General features: G+C 44.4%; 1 protein-coding gene across 18 annotated transcripts in view; it reads left to right on the forward strand.

Moving 5' to 3' along the window:
• WDR20 (WD repeat domain 20) overlaps positions 1 to 19,530 on the forward strand; it is a 65,964-nt gene that overhangs the window by 14,895 nt on the left and 31,539 nt on the right. Inside the window, exon 2 of one of the 18 annotated variants that reach the window (XM_060620793.3) lies at positions 19,345 to 19,490. The exons of the other annotated variants lie outside the window; for them this stretch is intronic. Within the exon in view, the coding sequence (XP_060476776.1) occupies positions 19,345 to 19,476 (132 nt within the window). The 3' untranslated portion in view covers positions 19,477 to 19,490. The remainder of the gene's footprint in view (positions 1 to 19,344; positions 19,491 to 19,530) is intronic. 18 annotated transcript variants of the gene reach the window in all.

Here is a 19,530-nt window from a genome sequence, read left to right on the forward strand (position 1 = left end):
CACCTTGGCTTCCACCTCCACCCCAGCCACCTCCTCTAGTCCACCCGGGGCACGGACTTCCATAGTGATGCCCCAGGTCTTAGTGGGGGCTGAATGGGCTTCAGCCCTAAGTTACTAGTTCAGTTAGAAACATTGTCCTGCTCCAGTGTGATCTTGGCTCCCGCTTTATTATTTTTTTTTATTTTTTTTTTACTATTTCTTTTAAAGAAACTTCTTAAAAAGTTTATTTATTTAGAGAGTGCATGAGTATGAGTGGGGGAGGGGCAGAGAGAGAGAGAGAGAGAGAGAGAGAGAGAGAGAGAGAGAATCCCAAACAGGCTTCGTGCTGTTGGCACAGAGCCCAATGCGGGGGGGGAAGCTCAATCCCACAAACAGTGAGATCATGACCTGAGCCAAAATCAAGTCAGACACCCAACCAGCTGAGCCACCCAGGTGCCCTGACTTTCTCCCTTTTTGGCCCACGCCTCTCTGGCCATTCACTACTTCATCCCCTTTGCCAGTTTTTTCTTCCCCACCTACCTCACCTTGAACTGGGCCCTGTTCGCTTTTCCTTGCTCTCTCCTAAGTCTCTCTGTTTTCTAAAATTGTTTATGCCTTTTCTCCCCCTTCCCCAAAGGAAAAAGTGCTTACTGCAGTAAATTAATCCAGTGGGTGTTCCCTTGAAAGCATGGATCCAGTTGTTGGGACAGGTATGTGCTCTGGCAAAGCTCCTTCTCTGTCACCATTGGCTCCAGATCCCAGACCTTCCTTCTTGATGGTGACTTTTGCCAGTTCCTTCTCCTGTTCCTGTTGCCTTTCGTTGTCTGGACCGTCTGTTGGCGATTGTGGATGTGGCCGTGACTGGGTTGGATGTGTGCTCCCCTCCTCTGCAGAGCTGTGACCTGCTCTGGGGCCCAGGCACTAGCTGGGCTTTGCCCTCTTGTTCGTATTTTAATTCTTCCCAGAACAGAGTTACAAGAGTCTGTCAACTAAGATTTTGTTTCAAATACTCAGCTACTGTTTGTGAATCTGTTGTAATCTGTATTTCCTGTCTGCTTTCTTTAGGTTTACTCTTTTTCTAGCTTTCTGATTTGACAACATAGGTTTTTAGCCCTTTTTTCAAAAAGTTTATTTTATTTTGACAGAGAGCGAGCGCACGTGCGCAAGTGGGGAAGGGGCGGGGGGAGGGGGGAGAGTATCCCAAGCAGGCTCCCCACCACCAGTACAGAGCCCGACACGGGGCTCGAACCCACAAACCGAGAGATCACGACCTGAGCCGAAGTCGGAGGCTTAATCCACTGAGCCAGTCAGGTGCCCCTAGCCTTTATTTTTAATGATATGCTCAAAACTGTAGCATTCCTTCTCAGTATTGCTTTAGCAGTCTTCTGTATGTTAGATATATGGTGATGTCATTGTTATTAAGATCTAGATATTTTTTTATTTCAATTTTTAGTCCCTCTTTAACCCTTGAATTTCTAAGCAGGCACTTTTTAGTTTCTATTCATGGTGTTTAATTTTGTTATTGATCAATTTATTTGCATTGTATGGTCCTAAAATATGTTTATTGATATTCGTTATTTGAAATGTGATGAGACTTTCCTTTGGTCCAGTTAAAATGTTTTCCATGCGTTTTAAAAGAGTGTATATTCTCTTTGTTAGGCCAAGATGACATGTCTGTGTGTGCGTGTGTGTGTATGTGTGTGTGTTTAAGTTTTTAATGCCGTTCGCAGTGTTTGTATTTTTACAACTTTTTTGACTACCAGTTTCTGATGTGATAAGTATCTCTGATTCTGGACTTGTCAATTTCTCTATCACTTTTTGCTTTTTTGAATTTTCTTTTTGTTTATTTTTGAGAGAGAGAGACAGAGTGTGAGCAGGGAGGGGGAGAGGGAGACACAGAATCCGAAGCAGGCTCCAGGCTCTACCTGTCAGCACAGAGCCCGCCGTGGGGCTCGAACCCACAGACCGTGAGATCATGACCTGAGCTGAAGTCAGACGCTCAACTGACTGAGCCATCTATGTGCCCCACTTTTTGCTTTTTTAAATTCAGAATTGTTAATCTTTGTAGATTGTTCTTTGTGTTGGCATATTGTACTCTCGATCATGTCTAATTTTGCCCAAAATTCTGTTTTGAGGATTGGAAAATCTGTTTACTTTTAATTTTTTTTTTTAACGTTTATTTATTTTTGAGACAGAGAGACAGAACATGAACAGGGGAGGGGCAGAGAGAGAGGGAGACACAGAATCTGAAACAGGCTCCAGGCTCTGAGCTGTCAGCACAGAGCCCAACGCGGGGCTCGAACCCACAGACCGTGAGATCATGACCTGAGCCGAAGTCGGACGCTTAACCGACCGAGCCACCCAGGCGCCCCTAGTTTATTTTTGTTAGTATTTGCATGGAATGTCTTTCTATTCCTTATTTTCAACTTACATAGTTTTTGTTTTCAATGTGTCCTTTTAAATATTTTCTATTTCATTATTGTCTTTGGCACTTTCTTCTCTGCCTCCCTCTCTCCCCTACCCGCTTTCCCTCTGTCAGGAATCTCGGTTGATTTTTTTTTTTAAGTTTATTTATTTTTGAGAAGAGAAAAAAAGTATGAGCAGGGGAGGGGCGGGAGGGTGGGGGGAGAGAGAGAGAGAGAGAGAGAGAGAGAGAGAGAGAAAGAGAGAAAATCCTAAGCAGGCTCCACACTGTCAGCACGGAGCCTGATGCAGGGCTTGAACCCATGACCTGTGAGATCATGACCTGAACCCATGAGCTGAAATCAGATGCTTAACCAACTGAGCTACCCAGGCACCCCAGTGGATTTTTTTCTTTAAGTTTTTTGTTTTTGTTTTTTGTTTTTGTTTTTGTTTTTTTTTTTTTTTTTGTAATCCTCACACCCAACGTGGGGCTCAAACTCACAACCCCAGAGATCAAGAGCCACATGCTCTTCTGACTGAGCCAGCTGGATGCCCCCGGAGTCCTGATTGATTTTTACTTCTGAAATACACCTTCACTGCCCTCATGTGCCTCCCCTGAGCACCAGCCGCTCTGACTCGTCTTCTGCTGTGCCCGTGCTCCGCTCTAACTTATTCTCTACACAGGAGCCAGTGTGATCTTTAAAAAGCGAATCTGGGGGCGCCTGGGTGGCTCAGGTGTTTAAGTGTCTGACTCTTGATTTCAGCTCAGGTCATGATCTCATGGTTTATGAGTTCAAGCCCCACGTCGTGCTTTGTGCTGATGGCACAGAGCCTGCTTGGGAGTCTCAATCTCTCTCTGCCTCTCCCCTGTGCGCGCGCACACACACACACACTCCCTCGCTCGCTCTCAAAATAAATAAACATTAAAAAATAAAGCATATTAAAACATTAAATTAAAAGTGAATCTGTTCATCACTCCAGCCTAATAAGATCTTTCAGTGGTTTGAGTTGCTTTCAACATTGAGAACAAAGTGGTTAACATGGCCTGCTGGGCCCTGATCGAGCTGGCCCTTGCTTTCCTCCCATCCTCTTTTCCTTTCACTGTGTCTTTCTGATGTACTGCTTTCCTTTTCGTGTCTTTAACCAGGCTTCCTTACCCTCTTGCCGCAGATTCTTCCGTGCTGGCTCCCTTGTGTGGGGGCCCTTCCACTCCCCATCCCCTTTCCCCTTCACTGCGTAATTCCTGCTCCTGCACATCGTAGCTCCTGTGTGGTTTGTGCCAGGCCTCTTACCCTGGCCTCTAGACTAGGGCAGGTCTCCTCCTATCGTCCACCAGCTCGTCTCTCTAGCACGTGTCTTGGCAATAATGGAGTAACTTGAATTTGAAGTTTGGTGTCCTTCCTCTCTCCCCACCCCCTAAGCCAGATTGCCAGCTGAGCAGGGCTGATTTTCTCCAGTTCGCTGCTGGCTTGTGCTTTTGATACGTTATAGGCGCTCCGTGAGTATCCGAATGAATGGAGAAATGTGTAAGTGACTGTCGTTTGTTTCTGGACGGTGGGAACATTAGTATTGTTGGTCATATTGTCTTGTACGTGGTTGGTATTGGGTTAAATGTTTTTAAACAAAGTAATCTCTGATCTGTCTCGTTTGTGTTTTGTGAGCTACTGCATTTAAAGAACAGCCAGCTGTTGTGTGTACCCCATTTCTCCCTTGTTCCTCTTTCCCCCCACTTCTCCCAAACATGTTTTCCCCATACAGCTTCCCTTAGCACTGGCAACCAATGGAGGCATGAAAGAAAACAGAGAAATCTGTTCAGTTTTAAAAGTTTTCTTGGAAGAAAAATTTGCTGATCAAACTATTAAGTTTGCCCTGTAAGAATTTGTCCTTCGTTGGTGGCACTAAAAAGGAAAGTTATTCCCCCTGCAGTCCAAAGTAGGGTATGTTTATGGTAGAAAATTCAAAGAAGAAAAAAAAATCCCATATCCAGCAGCGGTTAGTATTTTGTTGTTTTTTCTGCCAGTCCATTTTTGGTGCTCAGTTACGTATTTTAAGCATAATTTAGGTCCCTGCAGGGGTGGGTGCTCATTAAGTATTTAGAGAATGAACCCAGGTATGGATTCTTTTTCAACTTTAAAATCTCCTGCAGCTCCCTGGTTTGGTTTGCAGATAAGCATTGCGTCTTGTTGATGGTGTTGATAACCTAGAGTAGTTGAGCTTTGTTCTTTTTAGATGAACCTATTAGGTCGTTGTAGGAAGTTGCTGGGCTAAATTGGAGTCACCGGTGACTGCTTTCTTTTTCTCAGTGTCCAGACCTTCAGTGGTGAAGGCTTTTGGCCCTGACTTAAGATACATCCAGAATCTGATCACTTCCCACCTCCACCCTTGCCTCCCCAGTGTAAGGAAGCATCACTCCTCACTTGGGTTATTACTGGGGTGGTTTCTCAGTGGGCTCCCTGCTTCTCACGGTCTCTTCTGATGGCAGCCAGAATGATGTTTAAAACAATATATAGGTCAGATCAGTTTTTCCAATGCTGAACAGTTTCTGATGCTTTTTCATCATTAGGATCTGGCGCCTTCCCTCTCCCAAGCCCCTAGTGTGGTGTGGTTTGCTACCTTACCCGCCCTTACTCCCTCCATTCTGTTCCTTGAGGAGGAGCCCAGCGACCCTCAGTCGCACGCTTACTTTCCCGGGCCAGCCACAGGCCTGCCCCCCCCCCCCCCCCCCCCCCCCCCCCGCTTCTTCACATCTCTACCCAAACACGAGCCTGTCAAAGAAGCTTTCTGTTACCCTGCCCGGAAGTGTGCTGCAGTCACCCTCGCACCCTTGGTCTCCGACTCCCCTTCCCCGTCCCTACCGTTCTCTGATGCTCACGGGTGACTTGTCTGCTGACTGTCCCCTTCTAAAGCCCACGAGAGGAGGGTTTACTGTCTTTGCTGCTGAGGCTCCCGCACCTGACACGGTGCTCGGCGCAGACAGAACTCGGTAAACTTTGAATGGATGGTGAAAGAGATTTGTTATCTCAAGTGACGTAGTTTGAAAATCTTCATTTAGGATGTAGGTAATATGACTTCTCATAAGCATATTTTCTTTTCTTTTCTTTTCGTGTGTTTTTTTTTTTTTTTTTTTCTTTTTGAAGTAGGCTCCATGCCCAGGGTAGGGCTTGAACTCACGACCCTGAGGTCAAGAGGCACATGTTTTGGGGCTCCTGGTGGCTCGGTTGAGTGTCCGACTTCAGCTCAGGTCATGATCTTGTGGTTTGTGAGTTTGAGCCTTGTATCTGGCTCTCTGCTGTCAGCGCAGAGCCTTTTTCTCTCTGTGCGTGCATGCTCGCTCGCTCTCTCTCTCTCTCTCAAAAATAAACGTTAAAAAAAAAAAAAAAGTCACATGTTCTACCCTCTGAGCCAGCAAGGGCCCCCAGGCACATTTTACTTTTAAAATAGGTAACCTAGGGCGCCAGGGTGGCTCAGTCAGTTAAGTGTCCGCCTCTTCATCCTGCCTCAGGTCTCGATCCTCAGCGTCATGAGTTCAAATCATGCACTGGGCATGAAGCCTACTTGAAAACAGTGGGCGCCTAGGTGGCTCAGTCGGTTACGGCTAAGCATCTGACTTGGGCTCAGGTCATGATCTCACGGTTCGTGAGTTCGAGTCCCTCGTTGGACGCACTCGTGCGCCACTTCGGGCAAGCTCATGCCCCAGTTCGGGTGAGTCCTGCTTCTCTCTCTCTCTCTCTCTCTCTCTCTCTCCCCCCATCTCTTTCTCTGCCCCTCATGGGATATTCTCTCTCTCCCCCTGTCCCTCACCCCTCACTCATTTGCACCCTCTCTATAAAATAATAAAATAAAATGTAATATTGACATGATTCAAAATTCAAATGGCCTGCAGTGAAAAGTCTCTCATAACCTGTCCCTAGCCGCCCTGTTACCCTGCTCAGAAGTAACCATTGTGAAGTTCCTGTGTATATTTCCAGAGATGACCCCTGGTCCTACACAAAGAATCACAGACATACTCTATTCCTCCCTTTTTTTAAAAATGTAAACTTTAGTATTGGCGCAGTTTTGCACCTTGTTTTTTTGTTGGTTTGTTTTATAAAATGCATTTTGAGGATTATTCTTTGTCAGTGTGTAAAGAGCTTCTTTATTTTGCCAATAGCTGCACAATATCCCATTGTACGAATGTACAAAATGTACAATACTTCCCCTTTTGTTGGACATTGAAGTTGTTTCCAGATTTAGCTATTACAGACTATGCTGCAATAAATAACCTGTGCATATGTCATTTTGCCATGTTGCTAGTACCTGCAAGGAGTAAATTCCTGAGTGGAATTGCTGGGTCAAAGGACATGTGGGTTTGTAATTTTGATAGATACAGTTACCTTGCCTCCCACAAGTTGTTCCAATTAATACTTCAGGCACAACATACTATTATTTGATCTTTGCCAATTTGGCAGATGAAAAATAGTGTAACACTGTAGTTCGGTGTTTCTTGAACTACGAATTAAGCGTCACTTCATGTACGTAAGAGGCATTTGTATTTTTTTCCTGCATAGCTAACTTGTATCTTTTATTTTTCTTTTAATTGAAATATAGTTTATATATAATGCTACAATAGTTTCAAGTATATGCCTTTTCTGTGAGTTGTCTATGACCTATATCCATTTTTCAACTAGGATTTTGGTCCTTTTTTGTAAATTAGCCCTTAATCTGTGGTTGGACTGGCAGCATTTGGTTCCATTTGTCAGTTGTGTTCTGATTTTGCTCATGGTGGTTTTTCTTGGGTAGAATTATTTTTGTTTTTGTAGACAAATGTATTAGTCTGTTATCTTATGGCTGTGGGTTTTGGGTCCCAGTTAACCTTCCTAATTTTATTTTTAAAGATCCTCATGGTTTCTTCTTGTACTTCTGAGGTTTCATTGTTTATATTTGATATATCTTTGATATTGCTGAAATTTATTCTGGTATAAGATATGGAATAGGGTTTCAAACTCTTTTCTTTCCCCCGGAACAATCTTAGGATTTCCTGATCTCTCCTGTCTTTTTTGGAAAATAATCTGTCAGCAGTTTTCTCTGAACTTCGAGTGATGTAGACCAGTGGGCCATGATGTCCTGTGTATTTTTTCATTTTAAGTTATGTTTCTCTTTATCTTATCACTATTGACCCAAAAGTGTTGATTGAGATACAGTCTCTTCGTGAGCATTGTTTTAAAACAAATTTTGTAGACTTTTCCTCTGGCAAATAATATCTGCTTTCCTCTGGCAGATAGTAATAACAGGTGCAGTGATAGCTAACATTATGCACTATACTTAGGGAACACGTTCGGTAACTGAGGAGATACAAGGTTTTCCTCTCTTATTTGAGTGAATTATGTTTGCGGTCTCTTAGCTCCCCTGATTAATGCCTGGTAACACCAAATTAATAAATAGTAGGCCCTAATGGGGCTTGATTCTCCTAGCTGGTAGACCCTTTCGTGGACCACCATCTTGTAGAATGTACGTTCTAAAGGTCCTGGCTGTTGGGATAAAGGTGCTTCAGGATCACCTGTATCCCAGTCAGCAGTGGACCTTCACTGCTTTTGCTCTTTCCGTTTCCATGCCACTTAGCCTGGCCTTACCTGCTGTCCCATCCCTGCTTGCAGTTGTCATTTTCACCATGTGGCTAACTTTCCCAGGATTCATAATGGCTCATTTTACTCAAACCACCAAATACGAGCTGAGCCTCGTAAGAAAGTTAGCCTTTGAATGGCTTCTTCAAAATCTATCAGTTCTTGCGATGAGATTCTCCCAGAGATACTAATTGGCCAAGCTGACCTTGATGTCCCTGCTTCGTCTGTCTGTCCGTCTGTCTTGGTTTTCTTCATAGTGCCTTCTCATGCCTTTCTGCTCAACCATCCCATTGCCTAGGTATTTGACTTCTTACCTTTACAGAAACTGTCAGGCCCCTCTTCCTTCTCTCTACCCTTGGAGCGGTGGTTCTCTTCTGTGAGGTGTTCAGCCAGCCACGTCAGCACCTCTTCAGAGCTTGTGGGAAGGCAGATTGGAGGGCCCTGGCTCCCCCAGCTGACCCAGAAACGCTGGGGGTGAGGCCCAGCAATCTGTTTAACTAGCCAGTGACCGGCGTGCTGAGGTGTGAGAGCCACTGCTTTATGGCATGTGATTTGAGGCTCTCCTTACAGTAAACCCTCCGTGAAAGCTTCTTGGCTGTTTAACATATAGATTGCGTTAATAGCTGTTGATTAATTTGTGTATCATTACAGCTACCGTGTATTGAACACGTACTCTGCTGGCATTCAGCTGGGCGCTTTCACATCCTCAGATGCTTCGTAAAATAGGTAGTGGTGTTTCCTACTTTAGAGGCGAAGGGAGACGCTGAGGAATGAGGTCACGTGCCAAGGCCGCACAGCTGGTAAGCGGCACGGGCGATCTGTCAGACTCCGAAGCCAGTGTCCTTCCTAGCACGCACACTGTCTTTCCTACAAATCCTTTTCCCCAAAGAGTGCGTGTGACTACGTGGCTGTCATCTGGGCACGTAACAAATGATTGTAATACCCATATTTCTGGATTTCCCTCATTATGTTCTTTCTTTCTTTGTTTCTTCCTTTCTTCCTCTTTCTTCCTTCCTTCCTCCCTTCCTTCCTCTTCCTTCCTCCCTTCCTTCCTCTTCCTTCCTTCCTTCCTTCCTCTTCCTTCCTTCCTTCCTTCCTCTTCCTTCCTTCCTTCCTTCCTCTTTCTTTCTTCCTTCCCTCCTTCCTTCCCTCCTTCCTTCCTTCCTCTTCCTTCCTTCCTTCCTTCCTCTTCCTTCCTTCCTTCCTTCCTTCCTCTTCCTTCCTTCCTTCCTTCCTCTTCCTTCCTTCCTTCCTTCCTCTTCCTTCCTTCCTTCCTTCCTCTTTCTTTCTTCCTTCCCTCCTTCCTTCCCTCCTTCCTTCCTTCCTCTTTCTTTCTTCCTTCCCTCCTTCCTTCCCTCCTTCCTTCCTTCCTCTTTCTTCCTTCCTTCCCTCCTTCCCTCCTTCCTTCCTTCCCTCCTTCCTTCCCTCCCTCCTTCCCTCCTTCCTTCCTTCCTTCCTTCCTTCCTCTTCCTTCCCTCCTTCCTTCCCTCCCTCCTTCCTTCCTTCCTTCCTTCCTTTCCAGAATTTGTTTTTAAGCAATCTCTGCTCCTAGCGTGGGGCTTGAACTCACGACTGCAAGATTAAGAGTCCCACACTCCACCAACTGAGCCAGTCGGGCACGCTCATTGTATTACTCTACTGAACAACAGCCTATCAGCTTTTTTGTTTTAAAGGGAAGCATTTTATTTCCTTTTTCTAACATTCATTCGCTTACTGTCTGTCAGAGAAGCAGGTGAGAGAGCCTTTGACGTCACAGTCCAGGCTCTGCACATTCACGTACCTGACCATCACATTGTAACGTGCCACGGGTAGTTTTGTGTCAGAAATTAACCTGTACTTTCATTGAGGTACCACACAGTTCTGGCCTCTGAACTTAATTTTTACAACTTTCAAAAATTATGTTGCACTGAATTTTGGTAAAATCTGAATGGACTGAAAAATGTAATTTTGCTGGCTGTGCTTTGGTCCAGCCGTGTATGAAAGTGAACAGGTTATCAGAGCGAGCGCTTCTGACCCAGGGCACAGTTGTCATTTCTGGTGAAGGGACAGGGCTTGTCATTTAGGTTCTCTGTGCTCTTTTTTACCTCTCTGACCTCCTCCACTTCTCACCCCCAACACTGACACACATTTTTGGACAGGCAACTAAATAGGAAAATACCTTTATCTTTAAAGATGTGAGGAATCAGGGACGCCTGGGTGGCTCAGTCGGCTGAGTGGCCGATACCTGATCACGGCTCAGGTCACGATCTCCCTTTTGGTGAGTTTGAGCCCTACTTCACTCTGCACTGACAGTGTGGAGCCCGCTTGGGATTCTCTCTCTCCCTCCTACCCTGCTTGCGCTCCTCTGACTCTTAAAAATAAATAAGTAAACATTATGGGGCGTCTGGGTGTCTCAGTTGGTTGAGCGTCTGACTTCAGAGCAGGTCATGATCTCGTGGTTCACGGGTTCCAGCCCCACGTCGGGCTCTGTGCCGACATCTCAGAGCCTGGAGCCTGCTTTCAGGTTCTGTGTCTCCCTCTCTCTCTGCCCCTCCCTGCTCATGCCTTGTCTCTCTCTCTCAAAAATGAACATTAAAAAAATAAAATGCCTATGAGGAATCAAAAGCTTGTTTCCTTGCTAACTCACTATTGTTTGATTGCATTTAGCAGATGTAAATTGATGTTACTTACCTAGCTCGTACTTAAATGAGCACTTTGTGTTGCCACTCTAACCACTTACACATTTTAACTCCTTAGCCCTCTATACGTGGTGGAACTCTTTTGTTACCCTTATTTTCCCATTTTGTGGAAACAGTAGTGTGGAGAGGCAAATAACTAGTCTGAGCTCATAGGGCTGGGAACAGCAGGAGCTGAGTCTGACCCAGCCGTCTTAGCTCCACAGTCTGTGCTCTTAACTGCTCTTCAGAATGTAATGTAGGTTTCCAACCAGATTTTTCTCTAAAATGTTTTACTCTGCACTTTGAAATGGTGGGCTGTTCCATGTTTTTGTTTTCCCAGGTTAGGACTATGGACGATGGGATTGACATGTGAGCTCTCACGGAGAAATAACTCAGGTCCTTTAAAAATGTTAATTAATTGAGGTGTTTGCCGGGGACTCAGGCAGAACGTGTCCTAAAATGATGGCAGGTGGCCTTCTGGCCTGGGACACTGCGGGGCCTGAACAGCGGCCTCCTAGTGCCTTTCCAGCCTCGTCTTGTCCGGGGACAGGACCTGCCTGGCTGGCTCTCTGTGCTTTGCCATGCTCCTCCTCCTTTGGGGCCCTGGGTCGGCCATGGTTTCTTGCTGCCTGACCTTCATGCATGTGGCTTGAGGTCCAAGGACTTGTGAGAACAGTACAAGCACTTGGACTTGCTGTAGACAATAAGACACTTGGAAATGGGTGTTACGTTGTTCTGTGTCTCTTTAAATTTAAAGACATACATGGCCGAAGTACTCTACATGGAAGAGAGATCAGAGATCTTTCCATACCACCCGAGAGACTGTCTTTTGGTCTGTAGCCGCAGGTGCTGCTTATAGGACCTGCTGGTGTTTGGAGCCTCAGCCTTCGTTGTGACCACACGCACCGTCAGGCTGAGCTGCGGGCGGGCGTTTTCTCTGGCTGTCAGCATCTGCAGCCTCGCTTAGGGCTCCCGCCTGTCCCGCCATCCTTTCTGCGTTGGCGCGCGTCCCTGCCGGCCAGAGCTTTCTCATCGGGCATTTGACTCTGCTGCAGAGGGAAGACTTTCCGGAAGGCAGTCAGGAAGTTTGGAAGGAGCTGTGGTAGTAGGCTTTGGCCTTGGTTGCTCAGGACACGGCCGGCTTGAAACCGTGAATTATCAAGCAAGCTATTCCCTTCTTAGCCAAGAGAAGGCTGGCAGTGGTCCGAACTTACCTGTGAGCTTTGCGCCAGCTAAAGGAGCGTCATTGGGTTTATGCTAAGCTTCATGAGCTTTGCAGAGTCTTCTGTATTTCTCTACTCTGTGTTATAAATGATAGAATTTCAAGTTCTGACAGCTAGTTACTGTTTGATGTAGAAGCACGAATGCCACAGGTGACAGGAAAGGAGACAGAAGTGAGGGCATTGGGTTAGGTTACCCTGTGCTGTCCCCGAGTTTACTGGGTATAGCCCACTTACAGCCAATAGGATCAGAGCTCCAAGTGTAGCTGCTGGGTGAATTGATTTATGATTTTAGGCAGCTTACATCTTTGGTTTTAAGTTGCAGCATCTTTTTTTTTTAACTTATTACAATTTTTTTTTAATGTTTAGTCATTTTTGAGAGAGAGAGGAGCAGAGAGAGAGGGACACAGAATCTGAACCAGGTTCCAGGCTCTGAGCTGTCAGCACTCCTGAACTGTGAGATCATAACCTGAGCCGAAGTCGGACCCTTAACCAGCTGAGTCACCCAGGCGCCCCTTAAGTTGCAACATCTTGAGAGCAAATGTGGCTTTTTTAAAAGCTCCACTTTTATCTCTGTCCTCTGATTCCATGAATATGAGACTGAACGTTAACCAACATTCATATGAGACCCCTGTATATGGAGATCTATTACAACATTACTCACACTGGGAAATGGATTGCTTCAGTCCATAAGCAATCCATTTCTTTGTGAATAGCTTTATATTTAATTTTTAAAGCTAATATTGCACATTAAAATTTTTTTTAATGTTTATTTATTTTTGAGAGAGACCGCAAGCTGGGGAGGGGCAGAGAGAGAGGGTGACACAGAATCTGAAGAGGCTTCAGGCTCTGAGCTGTCAGCACAGAGCTTGATGCAGGACTCGAACTCACGGACCTCAAGATCATGACTTGAGCCGAAGTCGGACCTTCAGCCGACTGAGCCACCCAGGCGTCCCTAATAGTTGCACATTTTTAATTATGTATTTGATTACATGAGGTAATGAATGACAAATGGAGTGAAGCAAAAGTGCAGTTGTTGCCAAATGTTAACTTTCGGGTTAGGGTTGATTTCTGCCCTCACTGTGGCACTTCTTAATCAGTTCCAAGCTGGTTGGCCTGCTAACCCACATTTAAAATACACTGCTGTCCCCTTTGAGACTATGCATACGATACTGTCCCTATTGAGCCTACCAGTTTTATTTCAGGCCTCAGAGATTTTAGCTTTTAAGTGCTAAAATATTGCTGAATGCAGAAAAGCAAATTCCACCGAGTTACTCTTTCAGCTATTTCTTCTGGATTGAGGAAAATTTAGGATTGGGTTTTCCTAGAATCTTTAGAAGAGCTTGGGATTGATGATGAGTTCTCAGTTCAATTCTTGTGAGAAAGATGGGGACTCAATTATGAATCTACAGTAGGGAAAAAGTTAGGAGATAGACTTAGAACAGATTGGATTTCCCAAAGAAGCCTCTGGGAAAAGTTACTTTATTTGCCACTGTAGCAAATTAGGAGCGCACAGTGAGCCCTTCTAACACTGCAGTACTATTCGAAGAGTGAAACAGTAGAACCAGCCATGGCCTGCTTATTTGTCCTCTGAATGATTGGCTCCTTTAAAGAATTTTCCTGTCCTTTCTCATCTCATTGAGTGACATCATTGGTGCCACAGAAACATTAATAACATATTCCAGCGGTCCCAACTGGCATGAAACTTATGATTTGCCTGGTTCAAAATATATCATCACCTGTTGGTGATATATCATCCCATTCATGCATTTACTTGGTGTCACAGTAAGATTTCTTTTATGGTGAATTTTACTATTCACAAAGGCACATATTTTTCTGTGACCCTGCGCTAGGCCATGACATGCTTTTAAGCCACTTAAAATAATTTTGAAAGTTTTAGTGGTTTTTTTGGCCTGTGGGTTTTTTTTCCTTTTTCTATTTAAGAAATTACACAAGTAATATATAATTATTGATGAAAAGTTAGAAATTAAGATAGGTAAAAAATTATCACCTAAATACTACCCCTAACCTTTTAATAACCATGTTTCATAGTTTGATGAGTATTTATTTGAATTGCTTTCTTTGCAACTATACACATACAAATGTATATTCTAAAAGGAATCCTACTTTTTTAATTATGAAAAATTTCAAACTTACACAAAAGTCGGGAGGATGGTGTAATGAACTTCCGTACACCTGTCTCCCAGCTTTGCCATTTGTCAGCATAGGACTAGTCTCAATCGATTCTGTTGCCCTTACTGCATTACTTTTTGAAAAATACTCATTTGTTTTTGAGAAAGAGCGAGCAGGGGAGGGGCAGAGAGTGGGGAACGGGGGATCAGAAGCGGGCTCTGTGCTGACGGTGGCAAACTCGATGCAGGGCTCGAACTCACAGCCCTTGAGATCATGACCGTAGCCAGTCAGATGCTCCGCTGACTGAGCCACCCAGGCTCCTGCTTTACTGCATTATTTTAAAGCAAATTCCAAGCATCGTGTCTTCTGTATTTTTTCTATGATACGTGGACTGTTCTGAGAAATGAAACTACATTTTCACACGTTAAAAATTTACATTTGAATATAGTCTGTTCTTTGACAGATTCATGAATATTCTTTACGATTTCTTGATTCATAAGGATCTTTTTATTAATTTATTTTTAATTTTTTAATTTGAAGTGATTCTATATTCACAGGAAGTTGCAAGAACTATGCATGGAGGTCTCATGTACCCTTCATCCAGTTTTCCTCAGGGGTAATATTCTGCGTAACTATAGTACATATCAGTATCAGGAAATCGCCGTTGGTGTAGTCCTCAGAGCTCGTTTGGATTTCACCAGTTTCAGATGCACTAGCGTGAGTGTGTGTGTGTGTCTGTGTGTGTGTGGTTGGTTGCTTCTGTGCCGTTGTATCCCATGTGCAGATTCATGTGACCACTATCACAAAAAGATGTTTTTAGTTGGCTTACTCACCTATATTTCCAAACAAGGACCACACATTACATTTAGTATACATACCTCTTAAGTCTCTCTTTTGTAAAAATTACGTTGCTATAATTTCACACTTACAGAAAAGTGACAAGAACAGTGCAAAGAACTCCTATATGCCTGTCACCCAGACTAATTGCTTAAAATTTGCCCATTTGTTTTATCATTTGTATTCTCCCCTCCCTCTCTCCCCCTCCCCCTCTGTGTATGTAAAATATATATCATTTGAGACTGGCTTGTAGACATCGTGTCCATTTCTTTCCCCAGAACAAGAATTGTCACTCACATAACCATAGTACATTTATCAAAATCAGGAATATAACATTGATGCATTCCTCTTATCTAATCAACAGTTCACATTAAAATTTCACCAGTTACGGGGCACCTGGGTGGCTCAGTTGGTTACGCATGTGACTCTTGGTTTCCCCTCAGGTCATGATCTCACGGTTCGTGAGTTTGAGCCACGTATCAGGCTCTGCACTGGCAGCATGGAGCCTGCTTGGGATTCCCCCTTCCCCTCCCCCCCCCCTCCATCCCTCCCTCTCTCTCTCTCCCCCCACCCCGCCCCACTTACTTTCTCTCCCTGCCTCTCTCTGTCCCTCCCCTGCTCGCATCAATATGCACACTCTCTCTTTCAAAATAAACAAACATTAAATTTTTTTTCACCAGTTACCCTAGTGTTGTTTTTAAAAGAAAATTTTTTTTTTAAAATGTTTGTTTACTTCTGAGAGAGAGAGACACACACAGAGCACAAGCAGGGGAGGGGTAGAGAGAGAGAGGGACACACAGAATCCAAAGCAGGCTCCAGGCTCCGAGCTGTCAGCACGGAGCCTGATGTGGGGCTTGAACCCACAAACCGTGAGATCATGACCTGAGCTGGTCTGGTGCTTAACCGACTGAGCCACCCAGGCGCCCCACCCTAGTGCTGTCTTTTAAAAGTCATTTTTTCCTGGTTGGGGTCCCGTCCAAGTTCACACACAGCAGTTAGTTGCAAGCTCTTTAGTCTTGTTTAGTCTGGACCTGTTCCTTACCCTTTTCTTTGTTACCATGATCTTGACATTTTTAAGAGTTCAGTTATTTTGTAGAATCCCTCTCAGTTTGGATTTGTCTGATTTTTTTTTTTTTTTCTTCATGATTAGATTCATGGGCTGCATTTTGGGGAGAAATACCACAGAACTGATGTTGTTGTGCCCATCCCAGGGCAGCATGTCAAGAGGCACATGATGCTGATTTGCCCCAGTATTAGTGGGCAAATTAATGTTAACCTGATTAAAGCTGTATTTACTAAATTAATCTGTTGTAAAGTTCCATTTTTCTCTTTGTAATTGAGAGGTAATTTGTGAGGGGACACTTTGAGACTATGTAAGTATCCTGTTTCTCATTAAACCTTTATCCACTAGTTGTAGCATTCATTGATTTTGGCTGAACCACTTATTATTGTGTTACTATAATAGTTGCAAATGGTGATTTTCAGACTCCATTATTCTTTCCTCCTACGTTTGTCAGGTGTTAGTCTAATATAAGGAAGAGCTTTCTTTTCTCCATTTATTGATATCAGTATAAACTCAGATTCTTACTTTATTCCATGAAAATTCTGTAGTATTATTTTGATGTATTTTTTTTAAAGTAATCTCCAACCAATGTGGGGTTCGGATCAAGGGTCACGTGCTCTACCGACTCAGCCAGCCGGGTACCCCTCATTTTGATGTTTGAACCGTCCCATCTTTGTGTAATGGTAGCCCCTCTGCCTTGCCCCCTAAGTCTTTTGGGCCCAGCTTTTGTAGTCTTTGATAGCTTTCTTGCCCAGAGGTACAAAAAGATGTTCCAGATTCATTTTTTGCCCCATACCTGGTATCAGGTTCTAGGAGCCTTGGTGACTTTAAGTGGCAAATACTGTTCGAGGCAGAGTCTAGGCACCAGAAGTTGCTATTTGGTCATTGCATCTATACCCTTTTATTGCACACAGCTAGAAAATGCCTTTTTTTTTTCTTAAGAAAACACACACGGTTTTCTATTGGTCTTTCCTAGTCAATTTTTTGAAAAGGTTTATTCATTTTTGAGAGAGGGAGAGGGCGAGGGTGAGGGGAGGGGAAGGGGCAGAGAGAGAAGGAGACACAGAATCCGAAGCAGGCTCCGGGCTCTGAGCTGTCAGCACAGAGCCCAACACTGGGCTTGAACTCACAAATTGCGAGATCATGACCTGAGCCGAAGTTGGATGCTTAACTGACTGAGCCACTCGGGTGCCCCTCCTAGTCAAATTTAAGATGAATGATTTTACATTTATACCTCTTATGTGCAGAGTCTCAGCTCCTAATGGCATTCACATAATCAGCTTGCTTCTACAAGGTATATTCAAAATAACGATGTACTGTTATTACTAACAGTGTGATTACAGTATGAATACGATTTTAAGACGTCTTTGCAATTTTTTTTGTCTTTAGAATCCTATTTTTTATTGTTTCATTTTTCCACTTAATAAAGCATAGAACATCCTTCTTTGCTAGTAAGTAAATATCTTCATTTTAAATGGCTACATGACATATTTACCAATTTCCTTTTGGGAACACACAAGATGTTGATAATGTTTCAGTGTAAACAGAGTTGAACTAGCTGTGTTTGTACATGTGTTTGCTCATTAAAATTTCTTTTTAATTTAGGAATAGCATAAAGAAAGAAGTGTGTTAAGTGTAAAGCTGTGTTAATTTGTCACAAAGCAGAATCAATCCGAGATTTAAGGAACAGCATTCCTGGCCAACCAGCCCTATGGCCCCTTCCCCACGCTCTTCAAGGGGACCCACTGTTCTCACTTCTAGCATCGCAGATTAGTTTTCCTTATTTTTGAACTTTATATAAATGGAATTATTATATGCTTCATTTATATTTGGCTTCATTTAATATATTTTTTGAGGTTTATCCACATTTGTTCTCAGTGTGTAGCATTCCATGGTTAGCCCGCTCTTTATCTAGCCTCCTATAGATGGACATTTATGTTGGGCCAGTTGGGGGCTGCTACAAATTATGTACTTGAAAGATAGGCTAAGGATGCATTCCTAGGAGCTCAATTTGTGGTTAGAGGAAGGGAGGCATTTGCCACGTGTTGCCAAGTTGCCCTCCTGCATAAAGGCTCTGCCAGCTTATGCTCCTGCAGTGGTGAGGGGAGGCCAGCCTCTCCACGTTCCTGTAGGTGCCAGTTTTGCTGGTCCACGTCTTGAAACTGGCTGCTGTTGGTGCTGCTTGGCCAATGTACATTCCAGGTGCCTGGAGAGGCTTTTTTCTAATCTGGCAGGGAAAAACCATCAGAAACGTCTGAGTGGCTGTTACTGAGGCGGCCTATGAGAAAGTTACGCCCTCAAAGCTTTGCATTAGCTGGGGAGATGAGACATCCTTGACAAGTGACTGAGCACAAGTGCCGAGCGCGTAGTTCCGGTGATGCTGTAAAACTGTGGATGAAGGAGAGGTTGGAACTTTTCCTGGTGCTGGTATTGAGAGCAGGTCAGCTCTCCCCCGCTCCACTGCTCTGAGGCTGCTCCCTTCAGCTGAGCTCTGGCTGATTAGAGACGAAGTCTTTGAATCACAGAGGCCAAATAGAATATTTCGGCCACGGCTTTTAGCGGCTCATCTCCATGGTGTAAGAGAAGTTTGGTGTTTGTTCGTTCTCTTTAGCTTTCTTGCTTTCTGTTTGGAAACACGGCATCGTACTGGCTCCAGAGTGCTGTCATTTGATATATAATTACTAGAGCACATCGGTGCCAATTAAAAGAAAAATTCTTCTGTTACAGATTCAGTAGTTCATTGTTCCAACTGAGATTGGGTGATTGGAAAAATAGCAGTTTGGGGCTAAAAGCACAGTTCTACGCTCTGGGAAACGTCGGGCAGACCACCACCCTTCCTTGGGCCTCAGTGTCTCAGTAGGATGAGGAAATGGGAGCTGGAAGGTGGTGGGGCCTCTAGACAGTTGGGGATTTCGGGGATTTCTGACTTAGAATGGGAGTTCCTCTGCAGATTGCTGCTTAGGTTACAAAGCAACCTGAATCAGAAAATTTAAAAGTCCTCTTGATGCCGTGCCAAGCACCACAAGCTCGTGGATGGCCTCGGTGTTAGGAAGACAGCGCGGCAGTCGTTGAGCAGCACATAGGGAGTCCTCACTGCCTCCGAGTGGCCTGCAGTTGACCAGCGTCGCAACGCTTTTAGGTCCAAGGATTCCCCGCCAAGCCCCTTTAAGGGGAAACTTTAAAAAAAAAAGTATTTTCTGAGAATTTGAAGTGAGTATCTTTCGCAGAAATAAAACACCTTGCCTTTTCTTCCATTCGAGGTGTTGGCATTCCCTCAGGAATAGGAGTGCATATTTTGTGCATATTTAACAGAAGGGTTTAATAAAAAATAGGTCATTTGTGTATGTCAGCATTTTAATGTGATGAGATCTGGTGTTAGAACGCGGGCAAACTGAATTCAGCTGATGTCGATTCGTGGCTTTTCTCTAACGAAGAAATCCGTGTTCCGTTAGCCTCAGCGGCGGCAGCCATTTGTAGCATCTCCCACCGCGGAAGAGCCTCGACCTGAGCGTGGCGTTCGGCTCGAGAGCTCGGAGAGTTGGCGAAGGTGTGGTAGTTCGGCGGCTTGTTCGGTTCGTCTTTGAGAAATCATCCGAGGGTAGGGGAGTCGGCTTTTGGGTGACAGGCTGCCTTGGGGA

This window comes from Panthera onca, chromosome B3 (genome assembly GCF_046562875.1).
Source record: "Panthera onca isolate mPanOnc1 chromosome B3, mPanOnc1 haplotype 2, whole genome shotgun sequence".
Lineage (NCBI taxonomy): Eukaryota > Metazoa > Chordata > Mammalia > Carnivora > Felidae > Panthera > Panthera onca.